Source organism: Venturia canescens, chromosome 1 (genome assembly GCF_019457755.1).
Source record: "Venturia canescens isolate UGA chromosome 1, ASM1945775v1, whole genome shotgun sequence".
Classification (NCBI taxonomy): domain Eukaryota; kingdom Metazoa; phylum Arthropoda; class Insecta; order Hymenoptera; family Ichneumonidae; genus Venturia; species Venturia canescens.
The window spans coordinates 40,600,820-40,625,789 of NC_057421.1; the positions used below are offsets into that span (position 1 = coordinate 40,600,820).

General features: G+C 35.9%; 2 protein-coding genes across 2 annotated transcripts in view; both read left to right on the forward strand.

Annotated features, from left to right (window-relative positions):
- LOC122408149 (uncharacterized) overlaps positions 1 to 24,970 on the forward strand; it is a 1,237,064-nt gene that overhangs the window by 1,104,218 nt on the left and 107,876 nt on the right. The gene's annotated exons all lie outside the window — the stretch shown is intronic.
- Positions 6,286 to 8,920, forward strand: LOC122408171 (uncharacterized). The gene is made up of 2 exons (XM_043414808.1): positions 6,286 to 6,407; positions 6,740 to 8,920. Exon 2 carries the CDS (start codon positions 7,130 to 7,132, stop codon positions 8,837 to 8,839), a length of 1,710 nt encoding a protein of 569 aa, XP_043270743.1. The 5' UTR covers positions 6,286 to 6,407; positions 6,740 to 7,129; the 3' UTR covers positions 8,840 to 8,920.

Sequence of the window (24,970 nt, forward strand, 5' to 3'; positions counted from 1 at the left end):
AACATGATTCGAGAGGTTTCTAACCATGATCTTGAATTGCACATTTTGTAAATCAGATTTAAAAAAAAAAATCTGGTCTTGGTATAGTGTGTAGTTATTCTTTTCCCATTAGGTCTGTCGAGTGATAAATTTGTGAAACTTGTTCCAGAAAGCCTTTGGATGCTTTTTTTGCAGATGATATGAAAAGTCGTATTTTCGGAATGGGGTGTGCAAACACAAATTTCGATAACAAAACTTATGGAATGACATGTATGTTGAGTATTTCCACTTTGCAAACTACAAATATGGAATTATTATAAAAAAAATTCATTCCGATAAGTCTACTGTTGCTCAGTTTTGGATGCGATCAAATATGATGCCTACCAACATCCTCAGAAACTTACAGAATTGCTGAATGCAATGTGCGCTATGTCATTTTAATGTAACATCATGACTTTTGACAACTTTTCATTATAATGCTGTAGATTCGGATCATTAAAATACTGCAAAAATCTGTAAACTATACAATTTAAATACTGTGCCATTCATTTTACATTTTGACTCTAACTGTAACATCTAGATGAAGTAAAAAATTGATTATAAAAGTCTTCAGTTGCTCATTTATGGATAGATTTAAAATTGCTGTTTTCGAAGCTCATTGCGCAGATACATTGAACCGCAGCAGATACCTGCGAACTCTGAAATTTCTGTGGATAAATATATATGCAACGGATCACCCCTTATCTTTGATTATGGTAATATGTAATGAAACTTGGTTCGGCAAGTTTTTAAGTGTTCCTTTCCAAATAGTATTGAAGTTTGTATGACTGATATACAGCGAATACTTCCAAACTTTGATATTTCTGTGTTGCAGCGTGTGTGCCAATCATTCAAATTATTTACTCCAACCGTATCATGTAATCTAGAAAATTCATCACAAAAGTCTTCCGCTTTTCTAGATACTTCAATTTTCCTTTTTCTACTCCATTGTGAGTTTTCGAATTTCTAAATTAATTTCTGAATTGTCCTGAATAGGTTTTCCTCCAAAACCAATGCAGGTACGTTAAACGTCTTTGAATTCTGTTGCTCTGTTGAATAAAGTTCGCTAAGTTTTTTTTGCTGCTTTGAGTTCTGGCATAATAAATGTTAGAAGTTTACGGGTACTTTTTTTCAGCAACTATCAAACTGTGGATAATTGAACCTCAGCGGCCGTTTGCAAACTTTGGAAATATATTTCATTGGGGGCACGTTTTGCATGAGACGAAATCTCTAGATTCAGAATGCAAAAGCGACATTTAAAGTGGGCAAATCTGTTGGATTTTTCGTGTCTTGAATTTGATCTATCTTTCATTTGAATTTTGAAGAAAAGGGATAAATAAAATCTGTTCTATTAAGGAAATCTTTACGTCAGTTCTTTCTTGGTATGAAGACTTGGAAAAATCGCCAAAGGCCACGGCAGACCGGTGACGAAATATTTCCAGTACAATTTTGACGAAAAATGGATCTTTTTTCACGGAAACCAACGTTATAAGCCGAAAATCATATTACAGCCCACGAAACGCATTTCTTCACACGCTTGGGTTCCTAATACACAAAACATATTAGGGTACAAGGAAAAAAAGCGCCAAAGTCCAAGAACAGACCTGTGCCGAAATATTTCCAGTATAATTTTGACGAAAAATCGGTCTTTTTTCGGGGAAACCATCGTTATAAGCCGAAAATCATATCTCGACCCTCAACCCGCTTTCTACCGTTCTCTTGGGTTCCCAATAAGCATAGCATATTAGAGTAGAAGAGAAAAAATCGCCCAAATCCATGGACAGACCTGTGACGGAATATTTTCTGTACAATGTTGACGAGAAATTTGTTATTTTTCGTGGAAACCAACGTTGTTAACCGAAAATCATATCTCGACCCGCAACACGCTTTTCTTCATGCTCTTGGGTTCCAAATAGACGAAACATATTAGAGTACAAGGGAAAGAATCACCAAAGTCCAAGGACAGACCTGTGACGAAATATTTCCAGTACAATTTTGACGAAAAATAGATCTTATTTCGTAGAAACCAACGTTATAAGCCGAAAATCATATTACGGCCCACAACACGCATTTCTTCATGCTCTTAGGATCCTAATAGACAAAACATATTAGAAGATAAGGAGAAAAATCACCAAAGTCCAAGAACAAACCAGTGCCGAAATATTTTCAGTACTATTTTGAAGAAAAATTGGTCTTTTACGTGGAAACCAACATTATAAACCGAAATTCATTTCTCGGGTCTCATCCCGGATTCCTGCATGTTGTTGGATTCCTAATAGGCATAACATATTAGAGTATAAAGAAAAAATCGCTAAAGTTCAAGGGCAGACTTGTGACGGAATATTTTCACTACAATTTTTACGAAAAATTGGTCTTTTATGGTGGAAACCAACTTTATAAGCCGAACATCATACCTAGGGAAAATAAGATTGGGAAAAGTACATTGATGGTCCCTTATTTGCTGATAATTTCATAAAAAAGATTATCCTATAAAAAATGTTCGTATGAGAATGGAATCTATAAAAATGTACTAAGCAAATAATTCATAGAAATTTAAACTAAAATCCTATAGCCATCATAACATAAATGAGGAACTTTTGAGAAAAAAGGCGTGATATCAAACCATAAACTTCCCCTAGGGAAAAAAAAGTTGGGATAAGTCCATTGATGGTCCCTTGTTTGATGATATAGAAAAAAGATTCAGAACCAGGAAAAAAATTCTATAGAAATAATAAACGAAAAATTGTTAAGTTCAAAAAAATTCAACAAAAATAAAAAACAATCGAAAAAAATTCTGTAAAGAAAAATAAAAAATTTTCAAAAAAATTCATAAATATTGAACAAATTGAAAAATATACTATCCAAGTTACATGCAGTCTAAAAATGTATGATATCAATTGGAGGACAAGTTTTTATTGATAATTTGGAATATTTATCGAATAAATCGGAAACTTTCATTGAAAAATTGACGTTTTACGCATAGGAGCCACTAATCATTCATGATACATATTTTCAAGAAAAAAGTTCTTGAAAAAAAAGTCATAACGGAAGTTACGTGCAGTACTAAAATGTATTATATCAATTCGAGGCCAAGTATTTATCAGTTATTCGAAATATTATCTCCGGCGACAAATGAGCGTTGAGAATCCTCGTCGGGCTCAGAACGTTTTATCAAAATTACTAAAAAATTAATGGAAATAAAAAATCGCAGAATCTTTCTTTCGAATAATAAGAACGATGTCAAACCATTTCTTTTTAACCAGAATATATAAAAATCGTTAAAAATTCATATGAAAGTCATTCGGTACTTCAACAAGGTACACACTTTAAAGAATCGATTCCCCTCCGTCTTTCAGGATCCTCTGGTATTATTCACAACATTCAACTTCGATTGGATCGGTACAAATTATGTTCAAATACGTCTTAAACGTACTTGTCCGGCCCATCACTTTTTATTCAAATTGCTCATTCGAAAAAAAATCAGGGCTGTTCTATAATCCCAAATATAATAAAATGGATAGAAATATAAATAATATCTCCAAGTAATTTGAACTTGATTGTTCTGAGGTTCGTATAGCAATATCCACTTCTCATTTCCTTCAGGGAACACATACCATTCGGTAAGTAGCAATGGAAATGAGAAATAATCAGGCACATTATAAGAAATTTTCAAACCTATTCAGCCGTGCAATGTTTTTTTTTCGATAGTCACGTACACATTTTGATAAATATCACTAGTCGAGTACGACACGTGGATTCCTGGAATTTGGAGAAAAATGATTTTGTTGTGAATTATGACTCCATACAATATAAATAGATTAATCAACTTCATCTTCCATTTTCGTTTCATTTTGACAAGAGCGATTTCAAGGAAAATTATTTTCTCGGGAATTACTGTTCCTTAATATTAACACATGCATTAACTTCGTTTTTGATTTTTTTTCGAATGAGCAATTTGAATAAAAAGTGATGGGCCGGACAAGTACGTTTAAGACGTATTTAAACATAATTTGTACCGATCCAATCGAAGTTGAATGTTGTGAATAATACCAGAGGATCGTGAAAGTCGGAGGGGAATCGATTCTTTAAAGTCTGTACCTTGTTGAAGTAACGAATGACTTTCATGTGAATTTTTAACGATTTTTATATGGTCTGGTTAAAAAGAAATGGTTTGACATCGTTCTTATTATTCGAAAGAAAGATTCTGTGATTTTTTATTTCCATTAATTTTTTAGTAATTTTGATAAAACGTTCTGAGCCCGACGAGGATTCTCAACGCTCAGTTGTCGCCGGAGATAATATTTCGAATAACTGATAAATACTTGGCCTCGAATTGATATAATACATTTTAGTACTGCACGTAACTTCCATTATGACTTTTTTTCAAGAACTTTTTTCTTGACAATAATTATCATGAATGATTAGTGGCTCCTATGCGTAAAACGTCAATTTTTCAATGAAAGTTTCCGATTTGTTCGATAAATATTCCAAATTATCAATAAAAACTTGTCCTCCAATTGATATCATGCATTTTTAGACTGCATGTAACTTGGATAGTACATTTTTCAATTTGTTCAATATTTATGAATTTTTTTGAAAATTTTTTATTTTTCTTTACAGAATTTTTTTCGATTGTTTTTTATTTTTGTTGAATGTTTTTGAACTTAACAATTTTTCGTTTATTATTTCTATAGAATTTTTTTCCTGTAGATATATTGCACTAGAGCGATTCTCGAAATTTCAAGCCATCTGATTTCTCACAGTTCGGAATTTCCACCCGGCCCCGTTTTACTGCAGTTACCACTATCAATGTATCCGAAGTTCCGCTGAAAAATAAATTAAAAAAAAATATATCCAAAAATTGAGGAGACAAAATGTTTTATCTGAACTTGCGGCTGAGTTGAAAAAGAAATCAAACGAACCAAAATATCAATGTTTGTTGAAACGATATAGTACCCCTAATGAAAGTCGTAGAGACTTTTCGAATACATCAAAGTAAAGCTAAATGCCTTCCCTTCAAAATGCGCCTTGTTGGATCCAAATATCCAAACCAGCGGTGCAGTAGCATTAAAAAGAACGTAAGAACATTTTTGGATATACGTATAGATCTCTCGCCACGTTACGACGAGTGGGAGAGAGAGGGAACGAGTGTACGCGCGCTGTCTCTCGCGCTCGATCGGGCGCGAATAGAGGGGATATCGCGTTCAGTGGACTGGGCGAAACGAAACGGGACAAAAGTCACGTTTCGTGCAAAGGACGTATGTCGAAAGGTAATCAAACGCTACTTAAGTCTTTCTGACTCCAAGCGACTAGCGCGTACCGAAACACTCGATTTTAATCGTCTAAATCATCATATCTCGGGATTGAATGAACGGATTTACTTGCAACATAGATCAATTGAAAGAGAAAAATCGTAAAAAAAATCATCATCAATTTTCAGATTTTTAACTGCAATGGTTTATCCGTGAGAACAGTTTGAAAAACTTTATGACGTCATAAATCGACATATTCGCGCATATAAGAGTGCGGCAGGGCTCGCGCTGATTTTTCTTTTACACTCTCGTTTTTTTTTTAATACTTGGCGTCGAGCCGCTAATATAGGTCGTTGCTATGCCGATATAAAAAGAATAGACGATTGATTTATCTAAACAGTTCTTCAGTTTTTGTCTACGACTGCTCCTCAGTGAGCACACAAGAATTTAATATTATCAATTAAATAAATAAAGTTCTTTTTCGTATGATCATCTGTATCCTTATTTACCTAATCAAAACACGAGTATTTGTTATATAGGACATATATTAGTATTGGGAAATTTCTCCTTGTACAAATTTTTTGATTTTACGTTTATTTATGACATAATTTTGTTGCAATCCCGACTCTGGTTCTTTTAAAATTTTCAACGGGAGTTATGTGAGAAAAAAAAACTTTCGCTCATTATAACCTCTCGAGCGTTCTTTACAAACAGAGATTTTATGGTGTGTAATTACATTATAGAAACATATGCGTGGTTGTATGTAAGCGTTGCCACGTTGGTACAATTGTACCATTTCTGGTACTTTTTAGGTTACATTGGTACGCAAATACGACGCTGCAATTATTGGTACTTTTTTAAAGATTGTGGTACTTTTCGATACTCTTGTCTTTCATCTAACTTTGAATGCATTTTCCGCGTCGATAAAAATAAGTGGCTCGATTTTTTTTTGAGAAGATGAAAAATATTTACGAATTTTTGGCGCGATAGCAACTAGATTTTTTTGTAGGTTTTTGATACCACAAAAAATCCGAAATGTCGAGACCCAAGCTTTCAAGCCGCGTCCGAGTACGTCGGGCACGAGCACGAACGCAAAGCCTCCAGATAAAGATCCGGCAATTAATGAAAATCAGTATCGTAAGTATATTTCAGCACAGCATGTTGTCGAATCATTTTTCCCATCAGTAATATGAATATTTTGGGATTCCTTTCAAGTCGCAAAGTTCGAAAAATCATTTATTTAATGAATCATAAAAAGAAAATATTCACGAATAAATATCGTATATCAATTTAGAAAAAATTCATTCTTTACAAAAAAAAAAATTCTGTTCATAACGACAAAAATGGAAACATGGAAGTCGTATTTTCATACTGCGGATATGTTTGGCATTACATCTAGAAGGATAAAAACAACTGAAAAAACAGTCTCAATATTTACATACATATTTATCGAAAAAAATCCCTTCCAGATATGTCAAGCGAAAATTCTCAAGTAGAACATCTGACTGTGTCCAAGAAGATCAAGAAACAGACAGCGAAAAAATCGACGGCGATTTGACGGAAATGTGCGAAGCTGTGTCGAGCACCGATTGTGATTCTTTGGTATCCTCGCCAAAAAAGAAAAAAATAAAAGGAAAAAAAATACCAAAAATCATGAGAAGAAAAAAGAGAAACGATTATTTCGCACAGTTTGGCAACGCGATTTCCCGTGGGTAACGAATTGCAACAACAAGCCGTTCTGCACTACCTGCCAAAAGTCACTCCAAGGAGGGCAGTCACACCTCCAACGACATGAAAAAACGGATTTTCATCGAAAAACTTCTAGTATTTCGTCACACACAGTAGCTCTCGATGTGTTGATGAAAGAAAATCCCCGACTGAAAAAAGCAACTGAAGCAAAAAATTCGGCCTTCAAACTGGCAATGCTCATTGCAGAGCATAATTTACCTTTTAAGTTCTTGGAACATCTAACCAAGCTTTTGCCTGCCCTTTGCCCAGATTCTGAAATTGCCAAAAAAGTATCTTGTAGTCGAACAAAAGGGAGAAGACTCATCGTGGACGTTCTGGGTCCAGAGAGACTCGAAGAAGCGGCTTTCAAATTACGCACGGCGAAGTTTTCACTCATCATTGATGAGACGACCGATATAAGCACGAACAAATGCCTCGTCATGGTTGCCCGATACTTTGATGATGACACCAACGAAATAAGAGATCGTTGTGTGGGGCTTTTAGAAGTACCATGTTGTACCGCTGCGGCATTACACTCTGCCATAATAGAATTTTTAACTCTACATCAAATTCCTCTCACGAACATGATTGGATTTGCAGCAGATAGTGCTTCCGTCATGATGGGAGCTTTAAATGAAATTCAAGCGAAATTAAAAGAGGCCCTTCCACATTTGGTCGTGGTGGGTTGTCTCTGTCACTCGTTTCATCTGTGCGCTTCCGCGGCTTGTTTGCAGTTGCCGCGAACAGTTGAGGATTTGGCCCGTGATATATATTCGTACTTTTCACACAGTCCGAAACGTTTGGCACAGTTCGCCGGATGCCAAGAAATTGCTAACCTAGAACCCCATCGATTATTACGACCGAGTCAAACTCGATGGTTGTCTCTCCAAGCCGTGGTCAATCGCATTCTCGAACAGTGGCCAGCTCTAATCAAATTTTTCGAAATTGCCGCGATCGAAGACAGTCTGCAAGCTGCAAATACGATAATGTACACGCTGAAAAATCCAATGTTCAAGCTATATTTTAGCTTTTTATCGTACGTACTCGGTTTGATAAATCGATTGAATCTCGAGTTTCAAAGTCGAGACTCACTGCTGTACTGTTTATTGGATCGAGTAATGGAGGTATACCGGACCTTGCTGAAAAATTATTTAAAAACTGAATACGTCATGAAGACGTCTACGCAGTCAATTGATCCCGGCAATGTGCGTGAGTATAAACCCATTGAAGAACTTTATCTCGGAGCTCGAGTTGAGGCAATGTTGACTGGTATACAAGGGTACGCTGACGAAATTCGAGATTTCAAGCTACGAACACTTTCATTTTACGTCGAGCTATGTCGACAAATAAAGCGTCGCATCAAATTTAATGATCCGGTCCTCTCAGCTTTATCGATATTGAATCCGAAAGTTGCTACATCTGGGAATATTGCATCGGTTATTCCATTGGCGCTACTCTTTCCAAATCTCGTCAAAGAAGAGAATATGGAGGAATTGAACTCTGAATGGAGATTACTTCCGGAGGTAGCAGAGTTGTCGAGTACGAGTGTAAACTTAAGCCTGGTTCAATTCATCAATAAGATCGGTGTGATAAAAAACCAAGCAGAAACATTAATGTTTCCGCGATTGCACTGCTTTATGAAATCTCTCGCATGTCTGCCTCACAGCAGTGAGGCCAAAGCTCGCAATAAACTTAAAGTCAGTACGAGCAATACCTTGATTTTAACTAAAGAACTGCTCCATAAAAAAGCCTGCTATGAATGGCAACCAAATAGCAAGTTATTTGAACAAGAAAAGAAGACAAAAGAGATCGATATCGAGTCAGACAGTGATGATTCTTGATCGTGTCGGAATTCGAAATTTGGAAAGAAAAATATCGTCTCAGTCTCTACATTCTTTTTGATAATATAAAATAAATGTATGTCATCGTACTATATTGCCTAAGTTGCATATTTTTATATCATTGATTATTGCATATGTTTATATATGTTGAAACTTAATGATTTTATTCGTTGTTCTTTTCACTTTTTTTAAAATAAAATTTATTTCTGGAGAGAATAAGTGTCTTGGTACTCTTGGTGACTATATAAAAACAAGAGGTAAATAATAAAATAATATTGTCTTCAAACTCCAGCAATGATGGTAATTTCTATGCACCACTGTAGGTAAGGTAGAAAAACTTGCAAGTGAGCAAAAAACAAGAAAGACGAGCAAGATTCCATTGACTGCCATGTGAGAGAAAAATCCCGTTAGCATTATAAACAAAAAGGATAGCAAAATTCAGCCGGATAATCGTTCTGTACATTTATTTTGTGTATTTGACCATCAATTTTTTAAATATTCGTGAATATATGCTGCTAACTTCACTTTGGTACAGTTTATTCAAAAGTGGTACGTTTCTCAGAGCATCGACGTACGCTCCGAATTGACTGTGCGGCAACGCTGATGTAAATGAATGCAAATAAATTTTGAAGAACTTTGGTCAAGTGAGTGTCTAATTCAATGTATTGTTGTCATATTTTCTTTCATTTCATTTAGCTGTGTTCACCGGGCCCTTTTTCCCAGCTTCTTAGCTTACACTATATCTATACTAATTTCTATTCATTCTCTACCTAATTCGAGTGACATTCGTATATTTCTATTTCCTCATATTGATTTCAGTAAATAGGAAAATTCATAACAAAAACTTTTCATGATTGCTCATTTATAAACCCGAGTTTTAAAAAATCTTTAGGCCATGTAAATACATAGACATTCACTTGAATTGTTGCATGATGAATTTGGAAATTTATTTCAATGAGTCATTGTTTGCTTATTTTGCGTGATATCAAAATTTGTATCTTTGAAATGCAATGACCACCTCTTAAGTTTGACAACATGATGAAGCGACATGTATATTGAGTATTTCCAGACCATGTTTACGATTGGCATTATGGATTGAAAAATTCATGTGTGTGAGTCTACGCCTGATCATTTCTGGATGTGATCAAATATTTTGTCTGTGTATAACCATGGAGACATACTAAATTACACTATTTGATTTACTACAACATGCAGCGTATCTGTCACTTTATTTCTTGAATATGCCATAATAAGTTTCAAAAATGTGGTTCGGGTAATTTTGAAGTTTTTTGCCCCATAGCACCAAATTTTGTATTACTGAAACGCAGCGAGTACCTATGAACTTTGATATTCCTGCGAAGCGGTAGGTGTGCCAATCTTTTCACTATTTGGTTCCTACTGTAATATATGAACTAAGATACATGGAACACTTCTGCGTTCTGCTCACTTTTAAGTGCGCTGTCTTTTTTTTTTTAGTTTTGGCATAATAAATTTTATGAATCGGAGGTAATTTTTTCTTTCTGTATCAAAATTTAGATGAATAAATCGCAGCGGATACTTGCAAACTTGAAAAATTCTGTGTATTGACATGCATTCCAGGTATTAGTACTTCCTATTTTTGATTATGGAATCAAGAGACTCGGTAGAGTCTCGGGACAAGTACATTGACAGCCCTGTCGTCTGCTGTCCCGAGCTCACCGAGACTATATTATCTCTGAATAAACCGATTCGCGGTGGTGGGGGTAAAACTGGCATGTGATTTTCTAGAATTGCGGAGCCCAGGAGATTTGTTGTAAAGCGAAAATCAGTTTGGAGACTAATTTTCAAAATCCCTTTCGAATGAGCCCAAAGTCAATGTGATCGGTGCCGTAATTGCTGAGAAAAAACTTTGCACAAGCCTAAGATTATGCAAAAGTTACTAACACACTTATGAACTGGAAGTATCTGTACATCCATAAAAAAAACTTAGAAACCGATGGCTCTTTCTTCTTATTTGATTCGAACAGCTAAATCAATTGAAAAAAAATTCATCTTATTTACGTGCAGCATTAAAATTTATTATATCAATTCGAGGCCAAGTATTTTCTAATTAATTGAAAAAAGTTACCACTTGAATTACGTGCAGCACTAAAATTTGTGATATCAATCGGTGGACAAGTATTTTATTAGTAACTTCAAAATTGAACATTATGGAATTGTTCTAAGAAGCTTTTAAATCTAAAAATATCACATGCAAGCTTAACATTTCTTGCTTTATGGTGGCAGAGACTTATAAGAAAATAGATTCTTTTCAGACTTTCAGGAGCTTCTGATATTATTCACAATATTCGACGTCGATTGGATCGTTACAAATTATGTTTAAATATGAGTTAAAAGTACTTGTCCGGCCCATCACTATTTATTGAAATAAAAATCAATCATAAAAAAACGAAATTGTACGGCAGAATCCGGTTAAAAATGTATTGAAATGCGATTTATTATTAGTTTAATGTTCTTAATAATAGTATAGGTTAGTTATACCGAATGAAATTCGTTCGCTGGAAGAAGTGAGAAGTAAAAATTGTCGTCATTCCAATACAAACTGGGGAGTTATTTTTGTAAACTTGAACATATTTAATGTGCATAATGTTTTTTATTTATCGATGCACAAATACATCCCTTGTATAGTACAGGACAATTCGTTTCCATTCTTATTAAATTAGTTTATTCTAAAAAAGCCCTGATTTTTATTTAAATATAATAAGTTTAATGGAAAGTGATGGGCCGGACAAGTACTTTTAACTCATATTTAAACATAATTTCTATCGATCCAATCGACGTCGAATATTGTGAATAATATCAGAAGCTCCTGAAAGTCTGAAAAGAATCTATTTTCTTATAAGTCTCTGCCACCATAGAGCAAGAAATGATTAGCTTGCATGTGATATTTTTGGATTTAAAAGCTTCTTAGAACAATTCCATAATGTTCAACTTTGAAGTTACTAATAAAATACTTGTCCACCGATTGATATCACAAATTTTAGTGCTGCACGTAATTCAAGTGGTAACTTTTTTCAATTAATTAGAAAATACTTGGTCTCGAATTGATATAATAAATTTTAATGCTGCACGTAAATAAGATGAATTTTTTTTCAATTGATTTAGCTGTTCGAATCAAATAAGAAGAAAAAGGCATCGGTTTCTAAGTTTTTTTTATGGATGGAATTATCAGCAAACACGACACCATCAATGTACTTGTCCCAACCTTTTTTTCCCTAGGGGAAGTTTATGGTTTGATATCACGTCTTTTTTCTCGAAAGTTCCTTATTTATGTTTTGACGACTATATAATTTTAATTTTAATTTCTATGAATTATTTACGATTTAATGCTTGTAACATTGGTTTCCACGAAAAAAGACCTATTTTTCAACAAAATTGTACTGGAAATATTTCGTCACAGGTCTATCCTTGGACTTTGGCGATTTTTTCCCTTGTACTCTAATATGTTTTGTCAATTAGGAACCCAAGAGCATAGTGGAAAGCAGGTTGGAGGCCGAGATATGATTTTGGCTTGTAACATCTGATTCGTCGAAAAAAGACTGATACCGCACAATCAGTATACTAGTGAAGAGTATTATACAGGAACGCTGTAGGATTGTAATATATTTGATATTTTCTTACGGTTCGAAATCATTTTCGTTGTGTGACTTAAGAAGTTGTGTTTTCTTTTTTTGTGGTGTAATAAGAAAACGGGCGATCATCAATGTAATTGTCCAAATTTTTTTTCTCCGAGTGAGGATTTTTACGGCTTGATATCAAATCTTTTTTCTATGGCAGTTCTAAACGACAAAAAATATTCTTAAATAAGATTTTCTAAAGTTAACCAATTTTTCTATTGTGACATTTAAAAATAAGTTCTCCAATGATTTTCTTTAAGTTTTGTACTATTTATAACAGTTTGATATTCTTCGAATGTTTGAAGTAATACCCGGAATTTTTCAACCATTTCGAACGTGTCCATAATTTTGTGGGATTAAAATCATATTCCGTAAGGTTTTTCAATATTTTGTATCATTGTGGAAATTTCCCCCGTCATTTATAAATTTTGTTTTAAATAGTTTTGATGAAATCATTGTGAATAAAGAAAATATGAAGATTTTTCAATGAAACGAAGTTTTTGATTGATTTTCCTTAAAATTTGACAGAAGGAGAAAGAAAAAAATATATACAATGTTCACCAAGTCCACCAGAATTCGCAATTTTCACATATGTTTATTGAATTCTAATGCTAGCAATTTTTATTTCATTTAAAAACGTGCTTCCAAGGACTTTTTGAAGCAATCTTTTTCATTCGTATTATCATACCCAGAGATAAAAGTTGACACACCCACGCCGATGCACCAAATTTTTAAACTCTGCATGTAGCCACCAAGGTTCAACCGGACAAAAGATAAACTATGAAGTGCGTCAAGACCAACAGAATTGCTTATTTATTAATATGTCCATTGCATTTTGAAAACATAACTTCTTATGTCATTCATAAATAGGCCATCCCTGACTTCTTGTATCATTTATCATTATTTTGAGTTATTTATTACTAGTAATCCATATCGTAATTCTATAATTCTTCTACAATTTTTATTAATTGTAAGTATCCATATTTCATAATCAAAAATAGGAAGTGCTAATACCTAGCGTGCATGTCAATACACAGAATTTTCAAAGTTTGCAAGTATCCGCTGCGATTTATTCATCTAAATTTTCATACAGAAAGAAAAAATTGCCACCGATTCATAAAATTCATTATGCCAAAACTAAAAGGAAAAAAGACAGCGCACTTCAAAGTGAACAGAACTCAAAATTGTTTCATGTATCTTCGTTTATATATTGCAGTCGGAACCAAAAAGTGAAAAGATTGGCACACCTACGCTTCACAGAAATATCAAAGTTCATAGATATTTGCTGCATACCAGTAATACAAACTTTGGTGCTATCGGGCAAACCACTTCAAAATTCCATGAACCACATTCTTGAAACTTATTATCTCACATTCAAGAAAAAAAGTGACAGATACGCTGCATGTTGAAGCAAGCGAAATGCTGTATTTCTGTATGTCTCCATGGTTATACGCAGACAAAATATTTGATCACATCCAAAAATTATCAGACGTAGACTTACACACATGAATTTTTCAACCCATGATACCAATCGCAAACATGGTCTGGAAATACTCAACATACATGTCGCTTCATGACTTTGTCAAGAGACTCGGTAGAGTCTCGGGACAAGTACATTGACAGCCCTGTCGTCTGCTGGCCCGAGGCTCTCGCCGAGTATACTTTCTCTGAATAAAACGATTCGCCGTGGTGGGGGTAAAATTGGCAAGTGATTTTTTTGAATTACCGAAGTTATGAGTCATCTGAGGCTTTGAAAATTGAACTTTCAGCTAATTAAGAAATTCTCTTTAGATTGCGCCCAAAATCAACACGATCGGTGGCGTAATTGCTGAGAAAAAACTTTGCACGGGCTCAAGATTATGCAAAAGTTACTGACACATCACGAGTTCGACGTATACGTATACGCGTTTTGACGTAGTTAGTAGTAATAGAGTTGTTGCCTCTACGCATTCTGATTGGCTCAACGATGTCGACTCCTCCAGCTGCTAGGCCGACCGCGGGTGAGGCTCAAGTGTTAGAAGGCCTAAAATAGCCAACAGGCACTCTGTATATCTATATATGCGTTATACAGAATGCCTGTTCGCTATTTTAGGCCTTCTAACTTTTGAGTCTTACCCCGACCGCTCTCAGACTCCGTGAATATTATATTATATATATATATACAAACCATGTGTCAGTTTTCGATCATCGTATAAACAAACGGAGTTTTGACATTATGGAATGCGTGTAGGATAAATAAAAAAAACTTTCGTCATCTAACAAAGTGCATAGTACTAAAACCTGTGGAATGCTAAACTAAACCGGTATAAAAGCAGTCGCGTAAATGTAGTCTGTGATCCGACGTGTGTAAAAAAGAATAAAATAAAAAAATACGCGGTGCATGTCGACGAAACTTTTTAAGATTTCATTAATTCGTTTGACTGAAAATAAGTTTATCATTTATATCATTTGTAAATAGGTTATATGATATCAATACATCGATACGCACATCCGAAACCACCCGAGACTTGTTTTCATATTGAACGTCATTTTGACAGGTGAGGTTATGATTCCCAAAGTGCTGTTGTGTGCGGACTCTAATTAATAAATGAAAATGGTTAGTGAAAAGTGGTTATTATTTATTTTGTTAAAACTTGTGGTATACTAAACCGGTATAAAAGCGGCCGCGTAAATGTAGACTGTGATCTGTGTGTGCAAATAAAAAATATAAAAAATGCGCGATGCATATTTCAACGAAACTTTTCAAGATTTCATTATTTCATTCGATTGGAAATAAGTGTCAACTGAGATAATCTTTCAATTAAACCAGAGTGCGCGGAATATTGTTAAGTGTAAATAAATATTAAAACTTCAAAAAGTAAAAAAGGCACGCCAAGTATTAAAAGGTCGTGACCGTTGTTTTAAATGATTTTCTATATTCGCATTTTCAATAAATAAATTTAAAAAAATGTTTAACTGTGAAAAAATATGAGATCTGTTGTAACTATTGTAACGTAGCCAAGTACAGTGAATGAATTAAGGTTCTTGTGGAATTCATTCGTGTACACTTTTAGCCCTAATCCCTCACTTATTCAGAAAAATTTTCCAGCAAACGTCACAGAGCAACAAAGGTTTCTCGAATGATTCTGCAATTATTAAGAGATTATCATCTGTTTTTATGCTAGCTCGGGTTATAAACTTAAAACAGTTTACGCGTACAAGTGCATGCATTGTATCTATACGATGTACTGCACAAATTCATTTTCAACATTACACACAAGCTTGGCGTGCATGGTTTTCAATCGGAAGCTCGGGAAGAGACAATTGTTCAAATTTACTATGAAAACAATAATTAATTAGTATTGTATGAACGATTGTGAAAAAAACCGATCCCCCAATAAAATATGAGAGGCCCTGTTATATAATGATTTGGTAAACAATACAGATGGGTGAAATTTGTGGATAAAATTGAACAATTAAACGAACGGATAAAGAAATGAAATCAATCAATCCCTTTATATGCCTTTATCTTGTACGGATACATACGGCCATTCTTTCATGCCCATACGCATTCTAATTTATCCACGCGTCACTTTCACTCGTTTGTCCGTAAACTCATTTTTTTACCAAATGGGCAAATGCATGCACTTGTACGCGTAAACTGTTTTAAGTTTATAACCCGAGCTAGCATAAAAACAGATGATAATCTCTTAATAATTGCAGAATCATTCGAGAAACCTTTGTTGCTCTGTGACGTTTGCTGGAAAATTTTTCTGAATAAGTGAGGGATTAGGGCTAAAAGTGTACACGAATGAATTCCACAAGAACCTTAATTCATTCACTGTACTTGGCTACGTTACAATAGTTACAATAGATCTCATATTTTTTCACAGTTAAACATTTTTTTAAATTTATTTATTGAAAATGCGAATATAGAAAATCATTTAAAACAACGGTCACGACCTTTTAATACTTGGCGTGCCTTTTTTACTTTTTGAAGTTTTAATATTTACTGATTTCACTTCTTTTTGCGAAGCGTGACAACTATATAGGAATCGTATTTCATTCACTGTATTTGTCAACTTCAGAAAACGATCTCATTTTTTTTTATATTTTGACGTTTTTTATTGATAATGCAAATATAGAAAATTATTGGAAACTACGGTCGCGACCTTTTAATAATTGGCGTTCTTTTTTTACTTTGTCAATTATTTTTTTTCTGTATTCACTTATTTTTTAGAGGCGTGACAATATTTACTTAAGAAAAAAAATACATTCCTCGTCTTCGACGAAAATTTTTAAAACGATTTGTTTCAAGTTGAGTACTTTTCTCTATGTGGCAAAAGCAATCGACACAGCCAATTTTTCTATGTAGATGGACGAAAACTGTGCGGTTATGTTCATGTGAGTTGAAACCTTTTACAAGCAATAATGGTGACGATTTTGATTATCCATTCAGCATATCGAATTTTCTAATGAAAGATTGGGAAATTCCTATGCAATGGGATGATATTTTCATTTTCTATTCCTTTTTTTGGAAAGCTCCATTTGTTTATTTGGAAAATTGATTTATGAAACTATCTTCTTCTTCTTCTTCTCTTTCAATGGATTCCATGTTTACATGGATACTGTCAATGGTTTGCAATGTCCAAAGAAACGTTTCCATGCTATTTAATATCTAAGACGACAGCTTTATAGTTATTTGTGTCCAGTGATATTTTTTCATGGTCTTCTATAACGTCAGAACATGCTTTCTCAATGCAGACTGTTAAATCGCCGATCTATATATCGATAACTATGAGGAAATATATTGCAAACCATTGCACCGTCTACCTAAATATCGGAAAATATAAAATTGTCGAATATATATTGAAAAATATGAAGGCATCCACCTAGACGTCGAAAACCCTATAGTCGCCGACCTAGACATCGAAAACAATAGAGCCATCGACCAAGATATCGAAAACCATGCAGTCGTCAATCTAGACATCGAAAACCATGCGGTCGTCAACGTAGTCATCCTTAGAAAAACTGACTGCGCCATCGGAAACTATGGAGCCGTTGACCTTCATACCGGAAACCATAGACAAATTCACCTCAACATCGGAAACTATGAAGTTATCGACCGGGATAGTGAAAACTATGAAGTCGTCGATCTAGTCCACGAAAACAATGGGAAAACATACCTGGACATTGAAAACTGCCGAGCCGTTGATCTAGACCTCGAAAAGCATGGTGGAAAAACATACCGAGACGGCGAAAGCCATGAAGAAATATTCCTAGCCATCGAAAACTATAAAGCTGTCGACGTAGCCATCGAAAACAATGGAGCCGACGACCTAGACCATGAAAACCATGGAGAAACATATCCAGACATCAAAAAGTATGGAATTGTTGACTTAGCATCAAAAACCATGGCGGAATATACCTGGACCACGAAAATCATGAAGGAACATACCTAGACATTGAAAACTATGGAGAAATATACCTGGATATCCGAAACCATGGAGGAATATACCTAGACATTGAAAACTATGTAAACACATACCTAGACATCGAAAGTTATAGAGCCATCGACCTAGATCACGGAAATGATGGAACAATATACCTAGAGAACAAAAACTATGTAAATACAGACCTAGCCATCGAAAACTGTTGAGCCGTCAACCTAGACCACGAAAAATATCGAGAAACATACCTAGACATCGATAACTATGAAGCCGGCGACCTCGCGCACTAAAACCATGAAAAAAAACGAAAACCATGGAGGGACATACCTAGACATAAAACAAATGATGGAATAATACACCTGGACATCGAAAACTATGTAGAAACATACTTAGCCGACGAAAGCCAAGGAGAAGCATACCCCGCAAACGAACAGTATGGAGCTGTCCACGTAGACATCGAAAACCATGGAGGAATCTACCTAGACCACGAAAACCATAGAAAAACATATCAAAACTTCGAAAACCATGGAGAAATATACCTGAACCACGGAAACCATGATGGAACATGCCTAGATATTGAAAACCATGGAGTAATATACCTAGGCATAGAAACCTATAGAGGAATTATCCCAGACAACGAAAACCCGAGAGAAACATACCTGGACATCAAAAACTGTGGAGTCGTCATCCTCGAGTGCGAAAACCATGAAGAAACATACCTAGACCACGAAAACCATGAAGGAATCTACCTAGATCACGAAAACCATGGAGGAATATACCTGGACCACGAAAACCATGGAGGAAGATACCTAGACATCGAAACCCATGGAGGAATTATCCTAGACCACGAAAACCCGAGAGAAACATACCTGGACATCAAAAACTGTGGAGCCGTCAACCGCGACTGCGAAAACCATGAAGAAATATACCTAGACCATGAAAACCTTGGAGGAATCTATCTAGATCACCAAAACCATGGAGAAACATATGCATACATTGAAAACCATGGAGGAACATACCTAGACATCGAAAACCATGGAGGAATTATCTTAGACCACGAAAACCCGAGAGAAACATACCTGGACATGGAAAACTGTAGAACCGTCGACCTCAACTGCGAAAACCATGAAGAAACATACCTAGATCACGAAACCATAGAGGATTCTACCTAGACCACGAAAACCATGGAGGAATCCACCTAGACCACGAAAACCATGGAGAAACATATCCATACATCGAAAACCACGGAGGACTATACCTGGACCACGAAAACCATGAAGAAACATGTCTAAACATTGAAAACCATGGAGGAATATACCTAGACATCGAAACCTATGGAGGAATTATCCTAGACCACGAAAACCCGAGAGAAACATACCTGGACCTCAAAAACTGTGGAGTCGTCGACCTCGACAGCGAAAACCATGAAGAAACATACCTAGACCACGAAAACCATGAAGGAATCTACCTAGACCACGAAAACCATGGAGAAATATATCTTTACATCGAAAATCATGGAGGAATATACCTGGACCACGAAAACCATGGAGAAACATGTCTAGACATAGAAAACCATGGAGGAACATACCTAGACATCGAAATCCATGGAGGAATTATCCTAGACTACGAAAACCCAAGAGAAACATACCTGGACATCGAAAACTGTAGAGCCGTCGACCTCGACTGCGAAAACCATGAAGGAATCTACTTAGACCACGAAAACCATGGAGAAATATATCTTTACATCGAAAATCATGGAGGAATATACCTGGACCACGAAAACCATGGAAAAACATGTCTAGACATAGAAAACCATGGAGGAACATACCTAGACATCGAAATCCATGGAGGAATTATCCTAGACCACGAAAACCCGAGAGAAATATACCTGGACATCAAAAACTGTGGAGCCGTTGACCTCGACTGCGAAAACTATGAAGAAACATACCTAGACCACGAAAACCTTGGAGGAATCTATCTAGACCCCGAAAACCATGGAGAAACATATCCATACATCGAAAACCATGAAGGAACATGTCTAGACATTGAAAACCATGGAGGAACATACCTGGACATCGAAACCCATGGAGGAATTATCTTAGACCACGAAAACCCGAGAGAAACTACCTGGACATCGAAAACTGTAGAGCCGTCGACCTCGACTGCGAAAACCATGAATGAATCTACTTAGACCACGAAAACCATGGAAAAACATATCCATACATCGAAAACCACGGAGGAATATACCTGGACCACGAAAACCATGAAGAAACATGACTAGACATTGAAAACCATGGAGGAATATACCTAGACAGCAAAACCCATGGAGGAATTATCCTAGACCACGAAAACCATGGAGAAACATACTCGGACATCGAAAACTGTGGAGCCGTCGCCCTCGACCGCGAAAACCATGAAGAAACATGCCTAGTCCACGAAAACCATGGAGGAATATATCGAGATATCAAGAAATATGGAGAAATTCACGTGGACATTCAAAACCATGGAGAAATATACCTAGGCGTTAAAAACTATGGAGAAATATACCTGGATATCCGAAACTATGGAGAAATACACCTGGACATCAGAAACCATGGAGGAATATACCTAGACATCGAAACCCATGGAGAAATTATCCTGGACCACGAAAACCATGGAGAAACATACCTTAGACATCGAAAACTGTGGAGCCGTCGACCTCAACCGCGAAAACCATGAAGAAACATACTTAGACCACGAAAACCATGGAGAAACATACCTGGATATCGAAAACTGTGGAGCCGTCGACCTCGAACGCGAAAGCCATGGAGGAATATACCTAGACATCAAGAATAATAGAGAAATACACTTGGACATTAAAAACTATGGAGAATTACACTCTCACATCAGAAACCATGGAGGAATATACCTAGACATCGAAATCCATGGAGGAATTATCCGAGACCACGAAAACCATGGAGAAACATACCTGGACATCGAAAACTAAGGAGCCGTCGACCCAGACCTCGAAAACCATGAAAAAACATACCTAGACGACGAAAGCCATGGAGGAATATATCCGGACATAAAATACTATAGGGTCGTCGACCTAGACATACTCGAAAAATCCAGCGGCCAGGATTTTATATTTTTTTATTTTTATTATTTATTATTTAATTTTATTTTTATTATTATATTTTTTCATTTTATTATTTTATATATTGTATAATATAATATATTTATTGCATTATACATTAATTATAATAAAATATTTATTATAATATATTTTATTATTTATTAATGTATTATATAATAATACGAGTTATGCGTAAGCCAGGAGTTGGTATTGCCCCCGCTGTCCGCACATTCTCTGTCTCTCTCGCTCGGCGACGCGCAAGAGAGGGGGTAGCCGCGTTCAGCGTACTGTGTGACAGGAGAGCCGAGAAATGTATACCAAGCCTGCAAAGGCCGTAAGTCCGAACGTAAACATGCTCAACTTACGCCTCTCTGTCTCTAAGAAATGAAATTTATCGTAAAGCGTTCGGTCTCAATTCTTTAAAGAGACATATCTCGGGAATGGCTGAATGGATTTACTTCCAAAAAAGACCAATGGAAAGGGAAAAATCGAAAAAAAATTCTCACCAATTTTTAGATTTTTTAATAATATGGTTTGTCCGCAAGCGCCGTTTGAAAACTCTGTGACGTCAAAAATCGGCATATTCGCGTATATAAGAGTGCGGCAGGGCTCGCGCTGGCTTTTTCTTTACGCGCTGCTGATTTTCCTTTTAATACTTGGCGTCGAGCCGCTACCGCGTCTCTTGATTATTTATTTATGTTCATATTCCATAATCAAAAATGCGAAGCGATAATATCTGGCGCATATGTTAATACACAGAATTTTCAAAGTTTTCAAGTATCCGCGGCGGTTCATTCATCTTCATTTTCCTACAGACCACAGATTCATTAACTTAATTATGCCAATACTGAAAGTAATAAAGACAGTACGCCTAATAGCCAACAGAGCTCAAAATTGTTTGATATATCTGTGCATTGGCTTTCGAAGACAGCAATTTCAGACCTATTCAGTAATAAGCGACTGAAGACTTTAGTAATGATTTTCTCTGTTTATGTACTAGAGTCGATACCAAAAAGTGAAATGATTTCCACACCGGCTGCTTTACAGAAATATCAAAGTTTACAGGTACTCGTTGCATACTGGTAATACAAACTTTGATACTATGGGGAAAAACATTTCAGAATTTCCTGAACCACACTCTCGAATGTTATTATGTTACATTTGAGAGAAAAAGTGAAAGACATGGTGCATGTTGAGGCAAGCGAAATGTCGTACTTTTGTATGTCTCCATGGCTATTCGCAGACTAAATATCTGATCATATCCAAAAATGATCAGGCGTAGACTTACAGACATAAATTTTTCAACCCATAATGCCAATTGCAAATATGAAGTAGAAATACTCTCTATATATGTCCTTTCATAACGTTCTTCAACATTAGAGGTGTCCATCGCATTTCAACAATACAAATTTTGGTATCACGAGAAATAAAGCACCCAATAACTTTTTGATATAAATTTCCAAATTCATCATGCAACTCAAGGGAATATCTATGCATTTACTCAGCCCAAATTGTATAAACTAGACTCTTCGTTCTATATTTTTCATATTATGTTGTTGAAATCATTACGAGGAAATAGAAATACCCACAACACACATATTATCTAGAGAATAATGAATTGAAATTGGTAGGGATATTCTGTAAGCTAAGAAGGTAGAAAAAAGGGAGTGGAGAGCACAGCCAAACTCAATGAAAGAAAGTATTAGAATGCACTAGATTAGACACTTTTATTTAATCAACATTTTTTTTAATTTACATGATTTCATTTATATACAACCAATTTCGCGAGTTTTTTTTTCTATTCAATTGCATGACATACAATTTAGGAAGGCACACAGTTTAGAAAGAGCGTTTGAGGTTATAATGAACGAACGTTTTTTTTTCTCGCAACTCTCCTGTTGAAAATTTAACCAAATAAGAACAAAAGATTGCAAGAAAATTATGTCACAAAATAAACGTAAAAGTCAAAGTGTTTATACAAGGAGACATTTCCCGACATTAATGTTTATATATAAACAAACACTTGCGAACACATAGCCATGAGGAGATTGATCTAAACCGCACTGTTTTCACGAAATTCGCATAACACATTTTACAGTTATATAAGAACTGTGAATCGAATTTACACATCTCGCACTGTTTCCCCGAAATTTTATTATATGGACGATGAACGAATTTACGCAGACGGTGACCGAAAGAAATTATTTTGACAGTAGATATAAATTATGTGACACGAAGGGTGCGTTCGACTTGGGCGCTTACACGCTTTCAGCGTCCGAACGTAGAGGATCGTAAAACAAACATGGGAACGATGATGTTACAAGAAGACCGACGGTGTGAAGATAGACGACAGGACCATTGAGAAGTTTTCTAATCGGCGATTAGTTGAAACCGGTATTTTCTCGCTGCGGATTGGCTATGAAGGGCATCAAAATGCTCTTATATGTGTCGGTCAGAACGCGTATCAAGAGACTCGGTAGAGTCTCGGGACAAGTACATTGACAGCCCTGTTGTCTGCTGGCCCGAGGCTCGCCGAGTATACTTTCTCTGAATAAAACGATTCGCGGTGGAGGGGGTAAAACTGGCATGTCATTATCTGAAATTGCAGAGCTCAGGAGATTTTTTATAAATCAAAAATTGGTTTGGAGACTAATTTTCAAAATCCCTTTCGAATGAGCACGAAACCAACACGATCAGTAGCGTGAATGCTGAGAAAAAACTTTGCACAGGCTCAAGATTATGCAAAAGTTACTAACTCATTTAAGGATTTACCGTGTCTGTACAGAACACCATCAAAGGCCTCTTGATGCCAGCTGTAACCCATTTCTATGGAAGCTCGAGTCCCGGGATCCCGGCTACAGAAATAATGAGTTGTGATTGGTCAGGATACTCGCTGTACCGTTCCAGCGGAATAAAGTTTATGAATATATACCTATATATACAATCCCATCAGTCAGCTGTCAGCTTTTGATGTTATAATAATCGGATTTCCGACATTACGAAGTGTGGCGTGAAAAAAAAATATTTTTCATCTAATCAAGTGTTCAATATGTATTTATTTTATTCAAAGTAGTGGTATGTGGTGTCATACATGCAGTGTATTACGAAAACCAGATATCTAGAGACGGGGCAGCGTCTTGACGCCAAGTATTAAAAAGAAGTTTTGTAGGCAGAGCGAGTCAAGACGGCCGTGTATCTTTACTTGAGATTGGTCGATTTCCCCTGACTCGTGAAGTTGAAGTGGCCGCCATTTGTTGGAAATTAGTCGGATGAAAAAAATAACAGTGGGACATGATAATGTGATGTATGCGCTTGGTATAATGAAAAAATTAGTTTGGTGTGACATTGGGAAAAGGGTTAAAATGCAGTTATGAAAATTAGGGGGTGCAATTTCGGGATCGAAAATTTTCTTCAACAATATATATATGTCTACTTTCCGTTCCCTTTCCATGGGTGAAAATTTGCTTATCGGGATAAATTCTTGGAATTGGAGCTCGAATCGGGTAACAAAAAATTCCTAGAGTTCGAGCTCGAATCGGATAGCAAAAAATTCTCGGAATTGGAGCTCGAATCGGGTAGCAAAAAATTCTCGGAATTGGAACTCGAATCCTTCTGAGCTATAATCTTTGAGGTTAGACCAACAAACTCATTTATATGATAGGCATATAGAATGCCAACGCGGGCAACGGGGGACCAGGGGGCGGAGCCACCCGAATAAAGGCGAATAAAATTTTAATTTGACTATCCCAAATAATCCGTCCACTACATTGTCACCCCGCGAAAAAATGCGAAAAACTGCAAATACATAAAAACGCGCATACAGAACGACTCCACGGGTTCCGAAGGTTTATAACACGACAAATCGGTCTCATCTTAAACTTCGCATCACCGCGTGCCATGACCCAGCAGAACCACGAAAAATCGCAAATAC

Coding starts and splice junctions, on each gene's coding strand:
- LOC122408171 (XM_043414808.1), top strand. CDS start 7,130: ATGAAAGAAAATCCCCGACTGAAAAAAGCAACTGAAGCAAAAAATTCG.